Source organism: Sprattus sprattus, assembly GCF_963457725.1.
Source record: "Sprattus sprattus genome assembly, chromosome: 11".
NCBI classification, from domain to species: Eukaryota; Metazoa; Chordata; class Actinopteri; order Clupeiformes; family Clupeidae; genus Sprattus; species Sprattus sprattus.
The window spans coordinates 17,951,964-17,976,909 of NC_137909.1; the positions used below are offsets into that span (position 1 = coordinate 17,951,964).

Genomic DNA, 24,946 nt, shown 5'->3' on the forward strand with positions numbered 1-24,946 from the left:
GGCCTTTCTGTAACCACTGCTGTGATGCTTCTCATTCTGTGTGTATGACTGTGTGGAGCGGGAGCGGGAGCGGGAGGGAGGGATATGAGAAAGAAAAAGAGAAAGCTGTTCGCCCACTCTCTCTTCCTCGCTTCTCCATTGCCTGTGCATGTGTGTGGGTGTGAGGGAGTGCGGGGAAAGACAGTGAGAAAGACTGCGTGAGAGAGAGAGAGAGAAAGAGAGAAAGAATGTAAGAGGAACCCAGTCTTACCTTAAAATAGCCAGTTTTTGCAAATAGCTGATATTTTCCATGCGCAGTTATCAAAGAGCCATAGCTGGAACCCCTCTACAAAGCACAAACACACTCAGTCAGACTTGGCAGACAAAACAGCACAAAACAAAGACATCCAAAGGTGTTCAAAACTATCAAGGAGACAAAGCCTGGAAACACCCTTTTTTAATTCATTGCTGATTTGAAGTGTTCAGAATTCCTATCTAAGGACTGTTGTGCAACTTTTATATCAGATTATTTCTTATTGGATTAGCATACTGTATATATTCATATGTATTCTACATCAAAAGTAAACATTAACAGTGGCTGATTAAAACTGTTTATTTCTATGAGTGGCTGATGTAAGGACACATTTAAATGATAATGAAATTCACCATTAAAATGTTGCAACCTTCAAACTGTATAAATCTACACTAGACCATGGAAATTGTCCCAATGTCTGTATGTATATCTGTATGTGTGTATGTGTGTGTTGTTGTAAAAGACAAAAAGAAAGAGAAAGATAGAAAGAGAAAAAGAGAGAGAGAGACACGTATGTGTGAGTGTAAATGCAGACATCTCATGCTAGGAACAAGACGGAGAGACTTATTTGGAGATCCTTGTGCCAGATGTGAGCTTTATTTGAACAATCATTTCATAGTCTGCAGCTACCTTTAATAAACTGCCTGGCAAGTGCTCAAGAAAGCATGAGTGAACCGAAAAGAGATCTGGACCTGTCTTCCTTGATTCCCTCCACATTCATTTATACGTTACAACAACAAAAAAGTGGTTCTACAAATTATTCAGAATTCCGATTCAATTGCTGGATCAGAACTCATTGGAATTCTGAGAGAGAACAGACTCACAAACCCCCAAATTACAGTTTCTTGACGGAACGCCTCTCCTCTCTTGAATGCATTAAGCATAAAGCAGGCACACATCTGCTGACTAGCCGTGTATAAAGCAACTGACCCTGGAACAGATTGGGACTCCACTGGCAACTATCTGCTAGTCCTGCATCCCATATGAGCTCTGTCTCCATGTGTGTCTCCAGTCCCTCTTGGTGTGTGGTGGTTTGTGTGTGAAGATGCTATATCCACTATATCCATTTTCTCCCTTAATGTTGAGGTATTGAGGTACATTCTGCACATCCCAAAGGCTGTCTCACCCAAGTGTTTTAGTTTTGTCTGTGTTTAACTGAGTGCAGGTGTGACTAAAGGGCCAAAGGGTGTGTGAGTGTGTGTGTGTGTGTGTGTGTGAGTGTGTGTTTGTGTGTGTGTGTGTGTGTGTGTGTGTGTGTGTGTGTGTGTGTGTGTGTGTGTGTGTGTGTGTGTGTGTGTGTGTGTGTTGTGTGTGTGTGTGTGTGCGTATGTTTTCTTATATGTGTGTGCCCAGGAATGTGTGCCATTTCAACAGTGTTTTCTTACCTAAAGGATTGGATTCTCGGAATGTAACACATATTAGGATTATACACATTCGATTTTTAAAATATTTGCTTTCAGAAGTCCACACTCTCAGCCATTTGCTGTACTAGGAATGAAGACCTGGTCACGTAATTATACAGGGGGTGTTTTTGACTAGAAAATTGTGCGTCTCTTGTGATTCTCCCTTTTGGCATAAACACCAGAGTAGGTCAAAGGAAATAGGCGCTCTTAATAGCGCCTCTGAGGCACAGACAGTAAAGCAAACACAAAGGTGTTTAGGGCAGCACAGCGCTGTCATGTGAACTTGATCTGACTTAACAATGAGTACACTCAAACGTGTGCGCACAGTGAGCAAACTGGACTAGACTTAGAAAAGAAAACAAACCACAGCTATTTATAGAACTCGCCACTTTTTTTTTTTAGGTAAATGGCTGAAAATGAGCCTCTGGAAATCATTATAATCATTATTTAGCACAGAAAGAAAACTATGGGAAAGATACAGAAGGCATGAAGAAGTATTTCAGCCAAAAAAACAGTGTTTAAAATGGGCCGTGTTTAAGATTTGTTTCAATATGTTTAAACCAGTATGTCTTCATAACTTTAAGCTTCACTTGAATGACAAGGCATTCAAATGTAATGACAAAAGTCCCATTCAACCCAAGTAAAATATTTGGTTTGATACCGTAATAAACTTGGCTCTGAGTTTTTTCCTTGCTGTATAGAGGCCAAATACATGTGCATTTCTAAAGTCATACACAGGCCATCTCCTCAGATGAACCTCAGGAAGTTGATAAGGACAAAATGCGTCGTAAACTACTGCCTCCATTTTATTAGTTACTTACTCACAAGGGAATTCATTTTGAACTGGAGTAAAACGCAATACAAATGAAAGTGTCAGATCAAATTATCTTCTCCTTTTTTCAAAACTTTTTTGCATTTAATTCTTGTCTGTTTGTATCACAATGAGGTGACCTGCAAGTCTAAAAGCAGTACAAGCCAAATGCCTCTGGATTAGTTAGGTAAGACTCAATCAGGAAACAGCAGCGGCCAACAGATCAGTCAGAGAGCCAGAGCTGGTTTTTATCACAAGCAGGATTCAAAGGGGATCCTTTTTTTCCCGATAGCTTTCTGGCAGTATAAACATAGCACTCAAACAAAGTGAATGAGTAGTTGTGAGAAGATAGAGCAGACTGCAGTGCCACAGTTTAAATCCGCTGAGAGTAAAACACACATCACAGCACAGTTTTGCCATGGGCTCGTACAAGAACGCAATTGCTCCAACCTGCGAGAGAGTGAGTCGGCTGCCAGCGCGCTTGTGGTATTTGCTGGGACTTTCGAATTGGAGGTCTTCCCATCGAATCCTCCAAAACATTCCTGCCAACTCCTTCTCCAGCTTCAGTTTCCTTTAAAAGATTAAAAAAAATGGGTTTTAGATTGGCAAGTTCCAACAACAAAGCAGAGGGACACACTAAGGGCTCCCAAAACAACGGGAATTTCACGTTGACGTTGCGGTGGTCGCTCTGGAAGATTTATTTCAGTAGTTCCTGTAAGTCAGCTGGTCAAACATGGGCTCAGTTTCTAGAATACGTAACTAATAAAAACAAGTTTTGATGAAGCCTTGAGTGAAGATAAGTTATGGAGTTTGTCATGTTTTGCACAAAATGCAACTGAACTATCTTTACCAAGTACATTTAGAGAGCTGTTTACCTTTTCAACAGTCTAACACTTAAACTTTAGCAGATCCTCTACCTTTGTATCTCTGGCTAGTAACCATGCTCAAGTTATACTGTATATGGATGTAATAACTGACCTCCTAAACTCCTCAGCAATCTCTTTTAATAATAACTTTTAACACAGCATCATTATCCAGAGACCTCACGGCCACTTATTATTATTACATGGACCAGAGTTTCTGAAACTGATTTGATGGGATAATCCACACCTAATGATCAAGGGTCCATTTTTATAATGCTATGGACTATGGATGCACAGTGGAACTGACTCGAGCACTCAGTATTCACTTTCTGACACCTGTGATTGAAAGCCTTGGCGTCAAAAGCCCTAGAACAGAATGAAAAAACCCCACCGCATACGACAAGAGGATTTCAAAACAAATCAAAGACATCTCCCTGCTTCTACATGTCTTTACAGAAATTAAACGTTCCTCTCGAAGTACATCAAACTGTTAACTTGCGACCAATTCCAAGGAGTTCGAGCCAGAGGAGTTCACTGAGAGTTGATGAGGCATTCCTTCCAAATATGACAACGTGTCGAGAGAAGAGTAACAGATGAGATGTGCCATAACTGCAATCATGGCGAAAAAACATTAACTTTACCCTTGACACGCTTAATAAAGTCTGCAATTTTCAGGTCACTTATGTCTCACTCTTTCCCTCTGGTGTTATTTTTAAACATAAGTCGATCTGGCAGCCCGTGAGCAATGTGAATAAATATGCAAGCGACTTCCAACTGAATCAACACATCTGGACCATATCTCTGCGGACCTGGTATTTCTCAACATCCACTATTTGTAGCGAAAAGTACACAAAAAGGGAAAAAAAAAAATATATATATATATTTTTTTTTTTAAATAGCGAAGCACAACTTAAATGTTAGGAAAGTCTAACGGGAGGTGATCTTTATTAGTTTGATGTATTTGAAATGGGAAAAAGGAAAGCTCACACATTCCATAACAATCTAAAAGGTGTAAAACACTTCCAGATGGCAATGCTTGAATATTGCAACGTTTGCATTTTGGGCGCTGAATTTTGGGCTCCTACTTTTCAGCTATCCTGCCCGGCCCCTAAATGAGGCTCTATTATTTGTTTTTCTAAGGCGCACGTTGAAGTCAAACTGTTGGAAAAACCATGGCAGGCCCTTAACACTGGAGAAACGGGGATTTCAGTCTTTCAGATTTCATCTGTGTGAGTGTGTTTGTGTGTGTGTGTGTGTGTGTGTGAGTGTTTGTGTGTGCGTGTGTGCGAGTGTGTGTGTGTGTGTGTATGTGAATGTGTGAGTGTGTGTGTGTGTGTGTGTGTGTGTGTGTGTGTGAGGGTGTGTGATTCCTAAGTCAGACCTGCTGTAGCGTAACTAACAATCGCTACCTGCCAGTGTTCAATGCACTGTTGATTCTGTTCTGTCTCTGTTTTCTGACACCATATAACATTTTTCATTGGCATGTCAGATACTCACAGACCTACACCCACTGTTGTGCATGACATGGCAGAGATGGGTACTTGTTGCATGTCAGTTTCAGCTCTCAGAAAAGGCACAACACAACTTTCCTTTATTAGTTTTGTGAAGTGAAGATTGTTAAAATTCAGTGCAACTGAGTAGTCAATGGTAACTTTATTTATTCATTTTTTTTATTTTCTAATAACTTGAATTGGGAAAATGAACATCAGCCTGCATCACTTTTCTTTCATCATTGTGAATGTGCTGAAATTAGCCACAGAGCACATTGTCAGTCTCTTGGACTTTTGTAATAGGTCAATCAAATTGAGAATTGTATGACATTTTGATCTGAATGTAGGAATCTGATGTATACAGGGATGACAGAATTGTATTTTACTATCCAATGAGAGATGAATAAAGTGAACACATAATTGATTCTGAGTGACTCAGATGTTGTTTTCCTCAGAAACACTCAGGTTCTCGAAAAGCAGTAATGGAAATGTCATATCATCACTGGGTAGTAAGCAAAACCTTGCAGGGCAGGAAACTCCATTAAACTAATTCCTTGACACACACACACACACACACACACACACACACACACACACACACACACACACACACTTCTCTATTTAAAGGCTCTCATTCTGAAGGCACTGGCAGGTCTATGGTGAAACGTGTGGCGCTTCACACTAGATCTATTGTTTCATGAATACCATATGTGAATACCTTCGTTGGATTCTCCCCGCTCACCCCACCCCCTTCGCCTTAAACTGCATAGCTCTGGGCTGGCCACACACTGAAGGGAAGGTCTAACGGAGTCCATGTTTACCCAAATCCAGCCAGCGCTAATCATGCTATATAGCTAAAGCTGCAAAATGTGCATTGAATAAATGTGTGCTTCAAAAGAAAATGAGCCTGTTGCATAGTGACAAAGAACCTCTCTTAGTCTGAGAGACCACCATTTTAAATAATACATTTAGATTTGTATGCAAATAGATGCTTATTCTCCGCTTCATGCTAGAAGTAACTGTTCTTGCAACATCACACATATGGTGCAGTATGAATCATCATGTTGTTGAAGGCTAATGCCTACTGAAAATAGTCTTTGAGGTTATGTTTATGTGGTAGACTTGATTAAGCATGGGAGCAAATTCAGTGCTCAATGGAAAGCCATGTTAAATGTGTCATGGCAGCTTTGGGGATCATCTCAGTGATACTACGAGATACAGGACTCCATGACATTTTGTGTCATGTCGTATCATCTTAGAATGAAAATGTACTAACAGTAAAACGGCAACTACAATATTTAGTCTAAGGGCTAAGAGGGAAAAAAAGGTTAAATCAATATTTGCTTAATGCGACTCATAGTGAGGGTACAATATTTACAATAGAGGAGATGAGTAAGGATAAACATTTTTCCGCCCCAAAAAAATGGTCTAAAACGAAGTGGCTGGCACAAACACCAGTCATACGACGGCAACTTCAAAGTTGGACGTTCCCCTAAATAAATATGAAGAAACTTCAGACAAAAGTGTCCCTTCATAATGGTTAAAGACAAAATGAGACTAAAATAGATAAAAACAAACAAAAAAAATGGCCAGATGAGGGTCTCGAAGCAAATGGTAAGGCATTTCTCATGCCTGAGTTCACCTTGGCAACGGCTGAGACAAAATTTCAGGAATCAAACATGACCTGCTGAGCGGTTGCTGTGGCAACAATCATTTTAATTCCTTCTTGGCACCTATAGCTTCTCTGCACATAAATCCTGTCTAGAAAAGCCTTGAACTCCTTGGTATTTTCCATATTTAGTGTAGTTGTTCTAACCCCCCCCCCCCCCCCCCCCCCCTCTGTGTGAGATTGTGAAAGAAAGTGTGAGCTTTCCATAAAGGAACATACCTGTAAATGAGAAAACTTGATATTCCGAAGATGATGAGGGCCAGGCCGGAACCGACAGCAACGATTCCAAGAACCGGGAGCTGGCCTGAAAGAAGAAGCACATTCTTTTCATCTTATTGTCACACATCCCTCAATAGCTTTTCTGAGGCTCCAAATTAGATCAGTGAATCAGCAGGCATCCTTTGGGTTTGGTTCTAATGTTCTATTCCCTTTATTACATCTAAACCCCAAGGGGGACAGAAGCATACAAAGCAGAGATTAAGTACAGATTTCATCAGGTATGATAATATGCTTTTTCACAACCCCTATGTCAGTAAGTGATTGACATTATCATGGCATCTGCTGGTGTCATTGCAAGGTTTTATATTTTATATATAACCTTATATTATCTTATAATAATTACTTTCCTGCGAAAAAAAAAGAATTTGATGTCAGAGGACATGTTGCTATTATTTTAGCTTTCCTGCCATCTTTTGATGTACAAAATGTGGAGATTGCGCCCTTTAAAATATCACTGACTGATATCAAACAAGACCTTAGTCTCTGGTTTTCCAGCCTAGTTCCTTCAAATATATATTTAGTGAGGGAACATGAGAGAAGTGTTTTTGATATTAGATACGATGCATACGAATATTAGATGCGAAAGCCTGTGTGCAGAATGTCTCTGAGGTGGCTTTCAAGATCATTCCGTGTTTTTTCAAGAACGGAGGCTTCATGCAGGATGAGAACCCATTTGTTGGGCTAACAGCAAAGACCATGAAGATCTAGACTGATTTGAATGTCATCTTCATTCAGTTACACTCTGGGTGATTGACAACCATTTACACTTATTTTTCAGTGAGCATCCAGCCAAAATATTGTATTACTCACAAGCCCCCCCCCCCCCCCCCCCCCCCCCCTTCATTTCAGCATGTAACACACACTGTAGCTTGGCTGACACAACATTTTGGGAATATATTTCCAGTCCCATACAGACTGAACAATAACAGTTTTATTTATGCAGACAAATCCAGGTAAAAGTATCATCCAGCAATTTGATTTAGAATATATTCATCTTGAGGAATGGCTTAATTTCTTAAATTGTATTACTATGGTATGAACAGATTACTCTCCCACAAAAAAATCTAGTTTCAAAGAGAGCAAGGAAGAGAGAGAGAGAGAAAGAGAGTGTGTGTTTCCCCCTCGCCGAGAGAGAAGTCATGCGGCGGTTTGTGAATGCGCCGTCAGTCGGAGACGCGCACTGTGAGAAAAGGCTGGAGATAATTACTATGGGTAGGCTCCCAAACACAAAGAAGAGCATCTCTCATTATCTCCTCTTCGCGTCCTATGCTTGTTACTTTCTTTCTTTCTTTCTGTCTTTCGCAAGGCCATTGTGCTGCCACGTGAAAGCAGGATCACTCAGCTTCAAAAATTCAGGTAAAAACACCGGGTCATTTCCACTGGAAACGAGGGGGATTCGACAAAACGTAAACAAATGTAGAAAAACAGCCCTTTAAGAAAAGATATAAGGTGTATGAAATATGCTGGAATGTTCAGAGGCACTTTGTTGTAAAAGCTCTTAGATGTAGATCAGTGCTGTGCCTTTAAGTTTGTACATTTTTTGACAATATTGCATTCTGCCTTGACAGTGAAATATTTGGTTGCAACCAATGGTAACTCAACATTCAACATTACAATTTACTTACAATTTCTTGTCCATACCGTCTTTTGGACATCTGTTTCCCCAAAAAATATTTCTCGAAATGACTGAATGCATCAGTACATAACTGAAACAATGCAAATCAGCTGTACAACTGCTATTTGTTGTCACACAGAGGCCATTGTGATCGCTTTGATATCTCTAATGCTCCTGTTCGGCTGTCTACAGGGGATCTCCATAAAAGCCAAAATATCGTGTAGACGCATAGGAGTTCTTCAGTTTTCTCTTAAAGATCTTTCTTTGTTTCTTAACATTTGATTTCATAATGACTAGTATATATTCTGTCAAGATGCTTGGCACAGTTCATAAATACAACTTATGCCATTCCCCCACCCATGGGAAAGCCAGAGGCACAGTATGAACTCAGTATGTTTTATTTATATAGTACCAAGTGCTTTACAGAATGCAGCTCAAAGTGTTTTTACATTTCAGTCACTTTAAAAGATTAGGCTAATTAATCTGATCCCTATAGACTGTGACACACCAGGCCGGCGGTCGGCAATCAGCCAATGTCGGCAGTGGTGGAGGAAGTACTGAAGTTTAGTACTTAAGTAAAAGTACAGGTACCCAGGAAAATAAAAGTAAAAGTAAAAGTACTACATCAACAATCCTACCTAAGTAAAATTAAAAAGTACTTACTTTTAAATTTACCTTGAACTCAAACATATCTTTTAAAGAGGGCCAAGGGTGGCTCATATCAAAGGGCTCAGTTCAGACCGACTCTGGATCCATGTTGAATAGGCAGTAAGTAAGGTCTGTTGAATGTTCAGGTATAACAGGCAAAGCTACCGCTAGTGCTGCTGCCAAACGCGCACTCTAGTATCATTGGAGTTGATAGAGCCACCTCATTGGTTTAAACTTCCAAAATAGCAACGCAATCCACAGTTTTGTGTAGGCAAAATTTTGGCAAAACTGTGTTCATAAAATGTAACGAGTAACAACACTTATTATATGGCAACGACAGTACGAGCAGTCTGATTGGCTAATGGGTAGTCATGCCAGCCGCATATTGACCTCCTCGCCGGTCTGCCGGTCTGATAAGTATTATTATTGCCCTCCAGTGACGTCATCTTAAAAAAATAGCGATATTAAAAGACATCAACAGCCATGAGGAAATTCATGTAATGTTTAGTACTGATAGAATCAGGACTCCCATTATGAAATTATCTGTGAACAAGAAACCAGTTGAATGTACCATGACAGTTAAAGAATAAAGACTCAAGAACTCACAGACATTTTGATATCGGGTATTACTTTATAGGACTTAGTACAGGTCAGTACAATTCAGAAGCAGCGAAAATGTGTTATTGAAAGTGATGATGAAGACTAGACTACTATAGTTTGAATCACTTGTTTTTAACTGTAAATTAAAGCCATTTAAGCTGAGCCCTGTTGTCCGTTTTCTATTGATCATTGTAACCTGAAGTTAGAAAGTTAATGCCATATAATAAACAACCTACTAACCTCGACCGTTAGGTCATGAAGGGAAATATCAGACTTCGGCTTTGCAATATCAACCTCGCTATTGCTTGGTAGATACGTTACAGCCTCAGTCTGATATTTCCCTGCATGACCTCACTCTCGGTTAGTAAGTAGTTAATATTGTAGAAATGTAGCGAAGTAAAAGTATAGATAATAGCTGCAAAATGTAATGGAGTAAAAGTAAAAAGTATGCACTATTATTTTTACTTGAGTAAAGTACAGATACGTACAAATTGACTTAAGAACAGTAACAAAGTAAAAATACTTTGTTACATTCCACCACTGAATGTGTGGCCACTGGTGAGCGTCTGTGGTCCTAGTTTTTGCAGTGTATCCCGCACATTGGCTCAAGCCGGACCCCTAGCAGTGGCTTTTCGGCCGATTGAGCATGCTGAGCCTGTGGAGCATGTCAGTGAGAGAGATCACTCTGATTGGAAAGAGCAAAGCAAAAACTTCTTAATTCATTTATCTCCAGCTCTCCACACAGGTTTGGGAAAGCAAGCCCGTCGCTGTAGTATCCATGATTTTACCCATTTTGTGAAGTTTCTCCTTATTTTACCCTTCCATTCCACTTCCACATCCAAAAGACCAAGGGCTGACAATGTCTGTGCCATTTGCAACCTCTTATCAGACATATTCTCAATTAAAAGAAGCTGTATTAGATAAACATAGTAAAGACTTAATACATTTTGTTTAAAAATAAACTCTAGCACCTCAACTGGTATTGTGCTAGCACTGTCAAGGCCGTAACCTTGTTTCCAAGAGAACACACACACACACACACACACACACACACACACACACAGATTATTCACAGCAAGAGATGCCATACAGCACAAATCCAAAGTCAAGCACATTATTACACTTTTTGTCAAATGTATCTCATTTCTCCTCACATTTTGTGTGTGTCACTGTAGTGTTTATACAGTCCTAGCTCTGTAAATAGTAAACAAACAAAGTGTCTCAGACCAAGCCATACACAATTCCAGCCAATCAACAACAAGGGACTATTGTTGCTTCAGAGACATACACTGCGGTTACATGTATCCGAATTTCTGGCTTTATCCTATTTAAATCCAAGATCCATTTCATGTAACCACCAATATTCAAATTTTTGAGCTCCGACTAAACTCCGATTTACACCCCAAGATAACTCGATCGGAATTGGTTGTTTATCGGAGAACGCGCGCTATATAAGTTTAGTATCTAAATAGCAACTGCATATCAGAAATGGCTAACAGCAAAGTTTTGTCTGTTTTTTATGAATATCCTGCAGTGTCTCACAAGCTTATTCTTGTTGATTATGGACAAACATAACACAAGAGGCCCGAATAGATATGAGCACCTTTACAAACCCTCCTTAAACATGTAGTATAAGGATGTTCAGATGGCAGTTGAATTCATGGAGTGAATACTATCCCATTTTCACAGGAAACTTCACCTGCACACAGCAATCAGGGCATATGTGTCAAACGCAATCAAATATACTGCTCTGATCTATTCCCATTCCATACTGAATATTCTGTTTAGATCAAAGTTTTTTTTCGACATATCGTGATATTTCAGATGATAGTTATGTGGTAGCCTTTACCAATGTGTTGACATTAGAAAAAGGTTGACTGCGACTGTTTTGGACAGAACGCTCTAATTCACGAACAAATATTTTAATTTTACTTTTCCACCACTTGTTAGTTCACGATGTGAATCAATCAATACTAATACAACTTTAACTGTGATGTGTTTTTGTTTCGTTTCACAACTTATTTACTGTATAATCAACAGTAGCAGGTGCCCGCTTGTAAACATTCCACATTTGCTTTGAACAGACGCGGCAAATGATTCGAATTTTTCACTGCTATGTACTTTGCGATAATAGCAGTTTCCCCGCCATGGAAAGCAAACTCTGACTAAAGCCATAATCGGATAAATGCTATCATGTAAACTTACTGATAGAGAGGAGATTTGCAATCGATTGGCTGTTTAGCTCAAATATCAACAGCCTTTGGTCAGGATTGACGATTACACCTTTAATGACATCTATCCAGTGATGAGCTCACACACAAACACACAAACCCAAGGTGAGTTGGCTTGGCTTGGTCAGTGGCAGGCTGGAAACACATACCGTCATGGCAGGGAGTGAACACACAGGTTGGTTCATCCAAGGGTGGCTTCCCTTTAGGCCATTGGATCTTCTCGCTTGACGACCACACTATTTCCTTATTTGTTCCATTGTAGTGAGCCACAATCTAGAAAGAAAAGAAAAAAAACACAGGGCACACTTGTAATATCAGTGTGCTGGTTTTGGGTTATGGGGAAATACAAATGCTTGTAGAAAATGTTTGTATTGGTTGACTAAAGAAATCATGATTCCCTGTTTCAAAGAAGCAAAATGTCACCAACGAGGGGTAAATACATGTGACTTCTTTGCCCCCACCCCAGGTTAAATCTGTAACACCTCAGCAAGTCCCTGCCTGAGTGAAATTGATTGATTCCACATAAGAAACAACAGCTCTGGTGGAAGGAGGCTTTTCAACATCTGTACACAGACTTTGAAAATTATGGCAGCAGTGGCGGGGGCCACATTGTTCTTTCCCTGCCGTGAATGTCCCCCCCCCCACACACACACACACACACACTTCCTCTTCGAGTGTGTTTAATAAGCCAGAGGTATTCATAAGCTGAGGTCTGCAACGCTGTGAGTCGCTTCAATGGCTTCCCTTGTCTCCCAGAGACGTTACGAGGGATATCACACACACGACTCCCAGCTGGAGAAAGTCAATTCACTTCATCTCCTCCACCCCCCCTGGAGAGGTCGGAGGTCATGGTGGAACCTTCCAGCAAAAATGTGTCTTGAGGCATCTCTGCTCCTTGGTAGCTGTGTGGTAGCTCTAAGGGTCTGCAGATTTGAATAAGGTGTCTGTCTTTTTGTCTTTGTTTATTTGTTTGATTTTCTGTCTTCTTCTTCATGTTTAATCAGCTACAGATGTACTCATATGAAGTTATTTTAAGGGGACATGTTAGGATGAGTGAGGGAATCAGAATGCTTGGGGTTTGAAAAAAAGGGGCTCTGCACAATCGAAACAAGCTGTTTAACATTTGCTTCTAATGGTCCGTATGACAAAGAACTAATCAGAAATAGGTTTTTTAAATCTACACATAATTTGGTATGAAAAGAGACACTGCCAAGGCCACAGTCACTGCATTTTTGGAAAAGAAGACATACGGAATGAGTTACACTGGTATTCTAAACATGCGGCATTCACTCTTCATTTTTGTGATTCATTTTCCATGTTTCACAGAAAAATGGTCCTTTTTTCATAAAACAAGTTCTAAGATCAAAATCTGAAGGATTACAGACAACTATGGCACATTCTGAAATGTTTTAGAAACTTGTAGCTGCGGCCTCTAAAAGTTGCATGAGAACCAGCAAGTGAAGAGACGAGAACAGCGCAGTGAAGTTAGTAAGCTAGCCTACAGCCTTTACCCCATACTGTCCGGTTTGTTGATTTGTCATGGCCCACAGGCTGAAGTCAGTGTTCCTGTCGTTTTTCTCGTCTGTGCTCACCAGGCCTGTGACCCCTGCAACACAAAAGACACTCAGCGTGAGTCCCTGTCAAGCATTACAAATCAGGAGGAGGTCTTCTTATGACTATGATCACAACGAAGATGGTGCATTTCTTTAAGACAAAAGTATCACAGTGTTATTTATCTTCTGTTCCGACAAATGAGCCTTCTTTTTACAGCAGATTCAAGTCTGAAGAAATCTGAGCAACCTACTTTCCAATAAGGATCCATAAAATTCAAATAAAAAATTCCATTGTGTAAACAAGTCTAAACAGACATGAATCCGTAATGTCCCTACTTGAGTACTGTACCAATAGCAAGTATTTAAAGATTTTACCTTGTATGTAAGTAAAATGACTATAAGAATATTAGCAATAAAACCTTTACATTCAGTTAAATTCAGAGAAATATCTATACATTTTCATCTAGTCATTTCAGGCAAAAAGAACTACATCTGCCTTGCATTTTGAGGCATTTTCTCCATTTCAATCATACACATCACCTTGATACAACCCTATCATTTCTATCACGTCACGAGAGGCGTGTGGGGCCCTTGCTGTCCCACCTCGACAAATCCGCTCTGACCTCTGACCTCCTGACTCGTCTGCTCTGGGGATAATTGCGAGTTGTACGGCCTAAACTTGAAGCACGAGTCCTTTCCAGCACCATGCTACAGCAGATGGACCATGTATCAGAAACAGATTTATTTGCCTGAGATGTTGACTCGAATCACAAGGAACTATGACCCTCTTTCTCTCTTTTTTCTCTCTTTCTCTCTCCCTCTCTCTCTCTCTTTCTCTGTAGTTGACTGACTTTGAGTAAGGGAGCGCTCAGCCCAAACCACAGAAGCTCAAGGGCACTTTCCAGGAACTCTCAAACATCACTCACACTGGACTGGAGGGTGAACTCCCTCTTTAGTTCATGAAACGTCCATTTGGCCGTGTCTCTTTTCCCTAAGCACAGGGGATAAATTCGCTAATGGACGCACTTTAGCGTCTCCTCACGATAGTCACGGGATCGGACTGCAAGACTCACCCCAGGTCTGTCGGTTTTGCATTTTTTCTATGATCCTGAGGCCGTCGTTCTGAGCGCCCCCTTCAGCTAAGACCTCGTCCAGTGCCCTCGCGTAAAGCATGAAGCCATCGTAAAAACACCCTGCGATGAAGTCTTCCTGGGGGAAGAAATGAGAGATTGATTTTTTAGCATTACACCGAAATCAAAGTTATTGGTTGTGTCAGTTATGATTGATATGTTGATACTGAGCATCAATACCAAAACAAAAGCTGTCAGTATGGGCCTACACAGTTCATGTTCTTGTTGAACTGTTGTCCTTTATCATACATGAAATTTCCTTTTTTCATGCTTTCTTCATTAAAGTTTTAGTTTAAGTCATGGTTGGACGTCAACGGAAAACAGATTAATCTTATCAGTTTTTTCTCTCAGTTTAAACTAACTGTGAAAGTGGCACACCTGATGTCAGGTGTCTTTTTTAACTTACCAATGAGGGTTCCAGTTGGACACCGAAGTCTTGCTTGGCTCTCTTATGGAAGTCCGTTTGGAATTTAACATACTCAGAGTTATCTGGCTCTTTATAAGTCAAGATGAACACAGACTAAGGAGATAGAGAAAGAGGGAGAGAGAGAGGGAGGAAGGAAACAGAAAAAAAGGAGTCAAAGGAAAAGGAGAGGAGCTGTTACAATGTGAAATATGCCACAATCAATCACTGAACCATCTCAGCTGCTGAGTGTCTGTGAAGATTCACAGTTGTGAAGGCCTGCAAAAAAAGATGTACTGTGACTACAAAGTTCGTAAGCAGTAACAGATGAAAAATATTCCAAGACCTTCATCACCATCCAAAAAGAGATAAAAATCCCCCCATATGAAATGCTGGCCACTCAAAACAATAAACACATTATTTGGAGTCCATATTTGGAAAATGTTGAAATCATTCTCTCTATTTCATCAAGGAAAATATAACTATATTATAATACACTGGTATAAAACAGGCCCAGCATGGTTTGATGGGAGCCTGATTGTAGGCTGAACGTAAGACATATTCACTTTCACAGACTGAGATGTTATCAATAAAGTTCACTCTGGATCCACTAAACTAGCAGAACTCTTCTCAGAAGCTCATACATTTCTACAAAAGTCTACTTTATGCTCTGAGGCAAGAAGCATTAAAACCTGTTTCAGCTTGTAATTGATCTCGACTGTTGCATAACTGTCTGATCCAAAGTTGAGTGTTTCCAAAACAGAGGTTGGAAGTGTCTCTTTTTTTGGTCGTGACATAGTTATATTCATGTTATTTCTACATTTAATATCAGCCATTTGCAAGCTTGAGCATTAACAAGAAAACTGCGAAGAATCATTACACAAAATGGTGGGCGTAAAATTTAAGCTGCGCCCCCAATAACCGAGATAACATCACCTGTCATAATTTGCAGAAGTATGAAGAAACGAGAACCTACCATAATAGTGGCAAGTTGCTAGGGGGATGTTGACCCCCTTAATGATAGGCCATGCTCAATGTGACATAAGAAAATGGGAGTAAACTATCGGGAGAGTTAAGACTATACTAACATCAGACTCTCCAAAGACAGCCTCCTTTTGTTGATTTTCATTAAAGATGTTACTTCTCTAAAAATCTCCATACTCAGAATCTTCTTAAAGAGACTCTATTTTATACTTAACTAAAGAAATTATCCACAACAGTAGCTCAACACCATGTGATGCTTTGCTGAGCAAATGTTTTCTGATGGGTTGATCCAGAATAGATGTCTTTACACTTTCAACCTGTCTATGGCCAACTGTTTTAAGCCAGATGACAGTCGATAGATACAGCAGCTCTCTCAGGATTATGAATTGAGGATAATGAAAAACCCCACACTTCACTTAATCACACAACAGCTTATTCATCACCCAACTCCAATTTATCAACGTTTCGGCTAAAGTTCTATTTTTACTACTAAACACGCATTAGCCAAACAAGGCTCGAGTGGAGTGACGAATGGTGAGATTCTCCATATTTGAAGCCAATTAAAGTCTTGAATTGTGATGGAAATGGACTTTCAAGAGACTTCTAAAGCTTTTACTCACCTTTCGGTGCTTTAGAAGGCAGCATAAAAGGGATCTCGGCAAATAGCTTAGCTCATTACAGTTGCTTTTGTTGCAGACATCAAAGCGAAAAGATAAAAAAACAAATGTTTGTTTGTTCCCCACACGGTTTGTTTTGAGTTGCTTGTTTGGTTTTTGTTTCATCTATGGCATTAAGATCTCTGTGAGCGAGCAGGAATAATGTTCAGCACTTCATATTGGCGCAGTTGTTCTTATCGAAATTAAGAGGCTAATTTTGTGCAATTACTTGGACCATGTAATTTGTTTTCTGTGACCATATGAAAGTATGTAAGTCCATATGAAAATGATTTATGCCAGCATGGAGCCAGACGTGTGATTGGGTCTAATTTTAAAATCAAATCACATCCTGCAAGAGAGAGAGAAAGAGATAGAGAGACAGATATATATATATATATATATATATATATATAGAGAGAGAGAGAGAGAGAGAGAGAGAGAGAGAGAGAGAGAGAGACTAGGCACCTCATGGTTGAAGCACCCGCATTGAAGCAAGGTTAACTCAAAACAACTCTGCTCAAACCAAATATTAAAAACCTGATGATTTAATGGTGGTTAAGATGGTTTACTCAGCCGTAGTCTGGCACCAAGGAGTCATCCATCCTTACTTGTATTCAGGCAGCTTGAATGGAGTTCCCCTAATATCTGACTAATATCTGAAAGAGCTTACCGCACAAATGGGAGCTGCAGTTTGTGTTTGAGGGCTTTGCGACCTTAGCTGCTTTTCAGGGTGATTACCTTGAAAGTATTGATTGGATCCATCTCTTCCAAGGAGGAATTGCTCCAGGGAATTTTCGCATCATTTTTTAAGCTTGCGCCAAACACATCCAAATAAAAGATGGCGTAGTCTTCAGGGTGGGGTTCCTCCTCTTGAAACATCTTCATGATGAGAAGAAAGGTATCAAGGGGTCCACAGATGTAGACAACTGTGGAAACAGAAAGAGACAGACAGGGAGAGAGGACAAAATATTAAATTAAAATATGTCCTTAAAAGTGCACACACGCCAGATTCCTCTATGTGTTTTTTTCAACTGACAAACACAATTCAATTACATACAACCTTAGTTGTTCCTCCCCTTTCATTACAGCAGAGATATATATCATTAAAACATGCATGGTACCACACTAGCAAACATCATCAACTGCCTTGCAGCTTTTCATGTCAGTGTAGTTCAAGAGGGGTCAATTGTTATTTGATTTTCTTGAAAGCGTATAGCTGGGAGTCCTTTTGCAGTGGATTGGCAAACATAATGTTATGTTATGCTTACTGCCTGTTTAAACATGTATGCACTACAGTACGTGCAAATGAAGGTACAATTTGCTGTACAAAAAAAATGTGCGTCTGGGTAGTTGTCTGGACGTGGATGTGTCTAGATGCTGTTGTGTTTGTGTGTGTGTGAATCACAATCACACACTGTTTTCGTGCTGCCCCTGTACTCCATAGGCATGGCTGTAGGCATTATTTCCATTAGTTGTGTTTTTTTCGGTGTGGCCTCTGCCAGCTGTGGAGTCCTCAACAACACAGCCACCCCCACCCCCTGGCTTCGCCTCACTCCCACCAACTTAACCCAGACCCCCCCCACCACCACCACCTCAACACACACACTCACACACACACTCCCTCCCTCCCTAGTTAGCAGACATTTCCTCAAGTGTGAGAGTGGAGTCTGTAGGCCAGACCGCTGTGTCGACCCCAGCACTCATCTCTTCCAACATCGCTCTCGCAGTGCCTCGTGCCAAGTAGTCCTGCTGTCTCCTGGACCGCCTCCAAAACAAATGTACAAAAAGGCAAGGAAAATGTTCTCCTGTGTTATAGAATTTATAAGGGGCTGCTAGAGCTTGGTTGACACAAAGCCCATCAAATTGTTGAGAACATTTTGTTTCACTTAGTGGCTGGTTCAGACTGCAAACAATCCATCTTAATTCTATTCTAAGTTTTTTTTTGTCTTTCATCTCAACACTGTTCTTTTGAAGCAGTCCTGTCTTTCATAAACTGGAGTGCTGAATTGCTGAATTAGTAATGGATGTCAACTATGATGTGAATTCCCGACAAATGTATTCCTTCCTGTACAGAATTCTAGCTTTTTTCATCCTTAAATTTCAAAGGCTTGGTCAATTATAACAGTTGAACAAATACTGCATCTCTTCCATGAGGGTCTGCATTTTCCATCAAACCATTTCATCACAACCTTGTCTGCTAAAAAACTTGCCGTCCCACGTACATTCCAGCAGCCCTATCTAAGAGCTATGTCATCTGGATTACCTTGCGGAAGGCATTTTCTGGGCTGACGGAAGTTGAGGCGGCCCTGGCCTCACAGACCCCAAAGGCTATAGAGCGCATGCTGAGATGGGGGGCTTTTCAAAGAAGCATCTTTCCATTTAATTAAGGTTGCCTGTGAGTGTGAAATTATGTCAGGTCTTTTATAGTGTGTTTGTGTGTGTGTGTGTGTGCGTGTGTGTGTGTGCGCGCACACGTGCCCCACAGATCACACACTCCTTGCCACATCTGCTGCAGAGCTTTTAAAAACATCGACACACACCCCAGCGGAAAGAAAGAGGAGAAGAAGAAACACAGCTTGATGCGCGCTTCCACTCAGCTACTTGACATTTGCTTCCCGTAGGTCTCCAACACACACCAAGCATCCAAAGCCATCAGGAGTTTACAGATTAGCTCTTCTAAAACTGCCTTTCTTTAGATTAGTCAGTCATTTTTCAACATGACTTTCCCCTTTTAAAAATTTAGGAAGCTGTATAATAATGTCTTCAATTACTTGTTAATAGTCTTTAACAATAAGGCTTTTGACAGATCATAATGCCCATTTATATTAATAGTTAAGCCAATCATAATGCCCGTATATAATGCAGAAATTACCTGTTTTTAATTACCTACAACTACCTATTAAACTATAGTGTATACACAGGATCCTTCTGGCTAGGCCGACTGTTAGTCTGAGCGAGTCATTATTTCCCGCAAGTTAAGCTGCAGGAAAAGCTTTAACAGCTGTAGCAACAGTGACGGCTAGGGAGGTTATCTTAAGTTGATCTCATCATTGGATAAAAATGTGTGGAATGCTGTGCCAAAACCTGAACAAGCCCTGACAAACCGTTCAACTAACTAGTGCGACCTGGGGGTCAAAGAGACAAAGTCATATTTTATACTGGAGAGAGAAGGAAGCTTTACAGCATTTCCTGATGGAACACCAATTAGCAGTGTTATACGACTTGGTTTATAGCATCAGTTGGGATTTGTTTTATTGCATAACTGGTATCAATTTCCATCTTGACACTAAATTGAAGCTCAAACATTCCTCTGTTTTGTTTCTAACCAAATTTCTCATCCAGCACTGAATTGTATAACAGCTCAATGTTCTCAATTTAAGACACATTTTCTCTTAACTACATCTCAAACTAATAAAACATACCTTTTAATGTAAACTTCATTGACGACAAAATCTACGACTCGATCAATCCTTGAAGGTTCCACTCAACACTTTGTGAGGCCTTATGTGAAAGAAGTTTGTGAAGGACCCTCGATGAGCCCTTTTTCTTTTGAAAATGGTTCATCATGCGTGCATGCCTCCATAGACTTGGCAGTTAAGCACTGTTTCTAAATAGTTTCTCAACAGAGACATTTTTACCCAGACAGGCTAATGACTGTTATCAAATGTGGTGACCAATCATGTCATTGGAAAGGTCAGTGGTAATTAAGTGCAATGCTATGCTTACAGACTCATTACTGCCATTTGAAAATAACTACAAGCTATTTAATAACATAAAGGTTGATGAGATTGTTCTTGCAGGTATAATGTACCCACATCCTGTACAGACTCTCTGGTTGAGACTTGGTACTTCTACATGCGAGTAGAGATTTAAATCAGACCTTCAATGACTGGTAATTAGGTAAATATTAAGACAACTGTGTGTCATTAGCTGTAAGGGCATCTTTAAATAAACAGGACAAGCAGAGTCATGCCAGTATTTATACCTGTGAGCTTATACAAGGCTGCATTAAAATGATCATACAAACAGTGAAAATCCACCATGTGCACCTCATCATAAGAAATAATAACAAACTCTACAGGCTATAGGCTAATTCCAGTGTCTGTGAGTCATTAGCAATTTGTCTTTATGTCTCAAATATCAAGATATTACCAACGAACAGACTTGCTCTAAGGAAGTGGTTGACTGGTTCGCCACAACAAGGTTCCCACTGCTTTGTATGAACATGCTGTCAAAGCACATTGCACCTTCAAAGAGGACATGAGGCGAAGAAATACAATCCTCTTTTTTTGTGCTCTGCCCTCACTACAAATAGAATTAGCTCCAGTGAGATCCTCATGCAACACGACTGATGGAAGTTAAACAAAGAACCGGCATTTTAACCTCATCACCATCTCGCCAGCAAACCAAAGGCAGTGAGCAATCATACTGCAACCCTAGTGTGACCCTGGAAACCCATCGCGCCGTATCCCTTCGCCAAGCAAAACATTTGGTGTGGCTTTAAACAGCAAGCTACACTAACTTTTGTCAAAGCATTAATTAATTCTGTCTTGGCAGCAATGCTAAGAAAAGCAGACCTTTGTTTCCCTGTCCTGAATTACCAACCATTAAAACATTATTGCTTATGTCATTGCTTGCGGCTAACTTGTAGCCTACAATCAAATGCATCAATGAAGCCTATGGAGATCATTTACACCAGCCAATGCCACATTCATCAGTAATAGTTTTTCAGAGGGGAATTGGATTTAGATCGAATAGAGTGGAATCCTTAATCTATTCAATGATTTGAGAGTCATATAGTTTTAAACATAATCATTTTAAAAATAATTGTTTTTGAAATTATGGAAGTACATGAATTCTTTATATCAAATATTGCGCTAACCCCCAAATATCAGGACCAAAGAGGCCATAACATTTTTCAAGATTGACAAAATGTTTTGTTCATAGAAGTTCATAGAGGCCATTTTCAGTCTGTCTCTAGAATATATCAGAACATGGCTATCAAATATAAACACAGATCATGCACTCTTTTGGGAATTGCCAGATGGAACAATGTATGCTGTAACATGTCTATGTCTTTGACACTACAGCACAATAAACTGCAAGAAATCAGCACTAAAGCAGAATATAAATCCCTGTTTACAGGTTCTGTCTATACAACAACTGGACAACCGTAGACAACTGCTGGGACTGTGACTTTAAGACACACTGGTTCAATTTATCCATGGTATGACTACAATCTGAAATATGTAAAGGTCCAGTTTGGTTGCATATTGAGAAACATCACTTCATTCAGCCTATTGTTACTCCAACAGTGCATGTATACAATACCAGGTAACTCAGACCATGGGGGATGGATATTTTTTTCTAGTAAACCTAATAATTCAACTATGACATTTTCATCTCAAGAAAATAATCATCTCAACATTTTGCTAATATAGTCAAATTTCTGTCCTCCAAAATGGCTAGGCTAGTATTCATTTTACTTATCTGCTAAGTATCTGCTTATCTTATGACATCCCATCAATAAGGCCCAATACAGCACACCTGTATGGCTGGTATATGAGGCCTTATCTTCTTGTGTTTTGGCTGATTTGTTTTATAACAGCCATGTAACGTGATGATGAGATGCTTAAAAGAGGTCTTGTAATTGTAATTACACACACACACACACACACACACACACACACACACACACTCACTCACCAGGCAAATCAGTTATATAAACATTAGATATAATAAATAGGCAAGACATGAACAAGACAAATAATATAATAGCTAATCATTTTCGTGAGTGGCAGAGTAGTATGTTCATATCGACCTTATCTTAAAAAGGCAACCAGATTACATCCAAATCTACAGCTTGATTCACAAAAGATAAATGTGTGATAAGGTGGGCCTTTAGAAATAGCAGACTTCTAGTTGCACATATAAATGAGAAATGTGTTTTAACATCTTGTTTTCTGTGTTATCACAAAAGATGATTGTTGATGACTGTTGGGGGACGTTTGTCTAAGCATACATTTCAATCAAAGCTTTCAGATAAAAGGGTAGGGGTAATTTACCTTTAATTAGTTTTCATTAGTCGACATTCATAATACAATTCCCTGTCTGGACGTAGACTCCAACGAATTTATTTCCACACTATCCGAAATCTCACATTAAGGTTAATTTACTTAAGTCTTAACCCCGGTGACCCACCAATGCTTACGACACTGCTCAGCTCATTAAACATAGCTAGTACGACAGAAAGTTGGTTACTGGATCATTACGCGCTTGGCTAGCTGGGGAAGTACAATTCGCTGTGGAGCTGTTATAACTGTTCAATTTAGCTTCGTACGCAGATAAACTAAGAAACCTTTGAATGAACGTCGTGGACATACCTGTAATGCCAACTATTTCTATTTTGTAGGGCCGCAGTAAACGCTTGATAGTTTGTTCTACCATTAGGCTACTGCTGAAAAGGCTTCTGTGCGTGCATTGTGCAAAGTGAATGTTTTGATGACAGTCTATTCTAAACCCCAGAGCAGTTGTAAATAACCCACAGAAGGCCCTCCTTTCCCCCAAAATATATCCCTCTGACGAACTCACAGGTGGCGCAGGGCTATAAACCAAGTCTGTTTGTTGTCCAGCCTCATTTACAAGGAGCCCCAAGAGGCCACCTCAGATATGTAATGTCTGTGGAACATTATCTGCAAGGAGTCTGAGAATGCCTGAATGAGATAAGTACATCGGGTAAGTATGATAGAGAAATAGTTAATGCGTAGTTTTTTGTTTCCACTTCTGTGGCCGATTTAAAAAGGCGCTATATTTGTAATGACTGCGTTACGCTATAACATACAACCACACATAAACACATAGGGTAGTGCGTAATTTGGTCATCTGGGAAGCCATGATGGAGGGACTTACTTCTGGCCTTTTCTCTCATAAATTTAACGATTTCATCATAATCGAAGTTTCCTGGTTCTTGGTATGGAAATGCCTCTACAGTCACGTTCAGTTCTTGGCGCAGGTTTAGGTAAATGCCCTCTATTTGAAAGTAGTGAGGTCGGTCGTCACGTTTTAAGTCGTAGAAAATAAGACCAGCTCGAGTGGTCCAGTTAAACTGCCCGTGAAGAGAAGTGGCGAATTCTCCAATTTTTGTGGTCGTGGGTCCCATCCGAACTATCGTTTTGAACTCTTCTCCATCATCAAAACCATATGCTAGTCCTCCAGCAGTTATCAGTGGGAGTTTCCAGTGGGATGCAAACCTTCCCACTAAGGCTACGGAATACACACACCCCGGTCCAAAGAAAGCGTCTGGTTGGTGGTAAAGTTTAGTATCCACAGCAATTATCTGAGCCGTGTTTTCCGAGCAGCCACCATCCTGGTCATCCGTACTAAAATTTAAGAGATTGATTGTATGTCCCTTCAGAAGTCCGTATTCCTGCAGACTTTCGTGCGCCATTCTGATTGCCGGGACGACCTTCGGCAGTGCCCAAGCGTAACGCATACTATTGGGAAGAATCACTGCCACTGTGATATTAAGTCCAACATCTGCGCGATACTTAGATATGAATGAGTAACAGAGTACCATAAAGAACCAATATCCAAGTTCCTTTTTGTATCCCATTGTGGCAGCAAATGTAAAAAATAAATCCAAGAGATCAAACAATAAGGAAACACCAGGTAAGTGCTTAGGCGACTTGCAGCCAAATCACATGTTTGCCTCTTTTAAACGTTGTTTAACGTAGAATAAACGTGAATTTGAGGGAAAGTCCGTCCGTATTGCTTCCCCTGGTCTCCAGAAGTGTCCAGAGAAATGCCACAGGAGAAATTTCCTGCCGAAGGCTGCTCGTGGACTGACGCTCGACTCCCCTCTGAGCCAGAGTGTGTGTCTGTGATAACATCCATCTAGATGACTACAACTTAAATCAGCACAGCCCTCTGCTCGGCCCCCTACACGTCATGTCAGTTTTCTGGGACACTCGAGACAGTAGCACCCCCTGTCGCATTTCGCAAAAACAAACACACTGCAGGGCCATATCACACTACTTTCACAAAAATAGTTTTTAAACGAAGATTAACGAAAGGCTGCGGAATGGCATTTACCGACAAAGAAATGGTTTGAAAGACCCTCATGGTTATGATTAGAATAATGAGGAATAAGGTATAATATTGTTGCCATTACATAGTATGTACAATATCTGCAGGTAGCCAGGTAGAAGTAAAACAGACAACTTGAGAGAATCGTCGCCTTAGGACTAGTTCTTCCAGTCTTGTGGGCGAAATAAACTCAAATGTTTGAGTAACTCGGTCTGCATGTTCTAAAATGTTCTA

The 24,946-nt window shown here is 40.2% G+C and overlaps 1 protein-coding gene across 1 annotated transcript in view; it reads right to left on the reverse strand.

Annotated features, from left to right (window-relative positions):
* npr2 (natriuretic peptide receptor 2) overlaps positions 1-24,201 on the reverse strand; it is a 41,253-nt gene extending 17,052 nt beyond the window's left edge. Inside the window, exons 1-9 of the mRNA XM_080847241.1 lie at positions 23,537-24,201; positions 17,366-17,553; positions 14,991-15,104; positions 14,528-14,663; positions 13,413-13,507; positions 12,051-12,174; positions 6,748-6,832; positions 2,957-3,077; positions 251-325 (exon numbers count right to left, since the gene is read on the reverse strand). Coding sequence (XP_080703367.1) covers positions 251-325; positions 2,957-3,077; positions 6,748-6,832; positions 12,051-12,174; positions 13,413-13,507; positions 14,528-14,663; positions 14,991-15,104; positions 17,366-17,553; positions 23,537-24,119 — 1,521 coding nt within the window. The 5' untranslated portion in view covers positions 24,120-24,201. The remainder of the gene's footprint in view (positions 1-250; positions 326-2,956; positions 3,078-6,747; positions 6,833-12,050; positions 12,175-13,412; positions 13,508-14,527; positions 14,664-14,990; positions 15,105-17,365; positions 17,554-23,536) is intronic.
* Between the last annotated feature and the right edge of the window lie 745 nt (positions 24,202-24,946).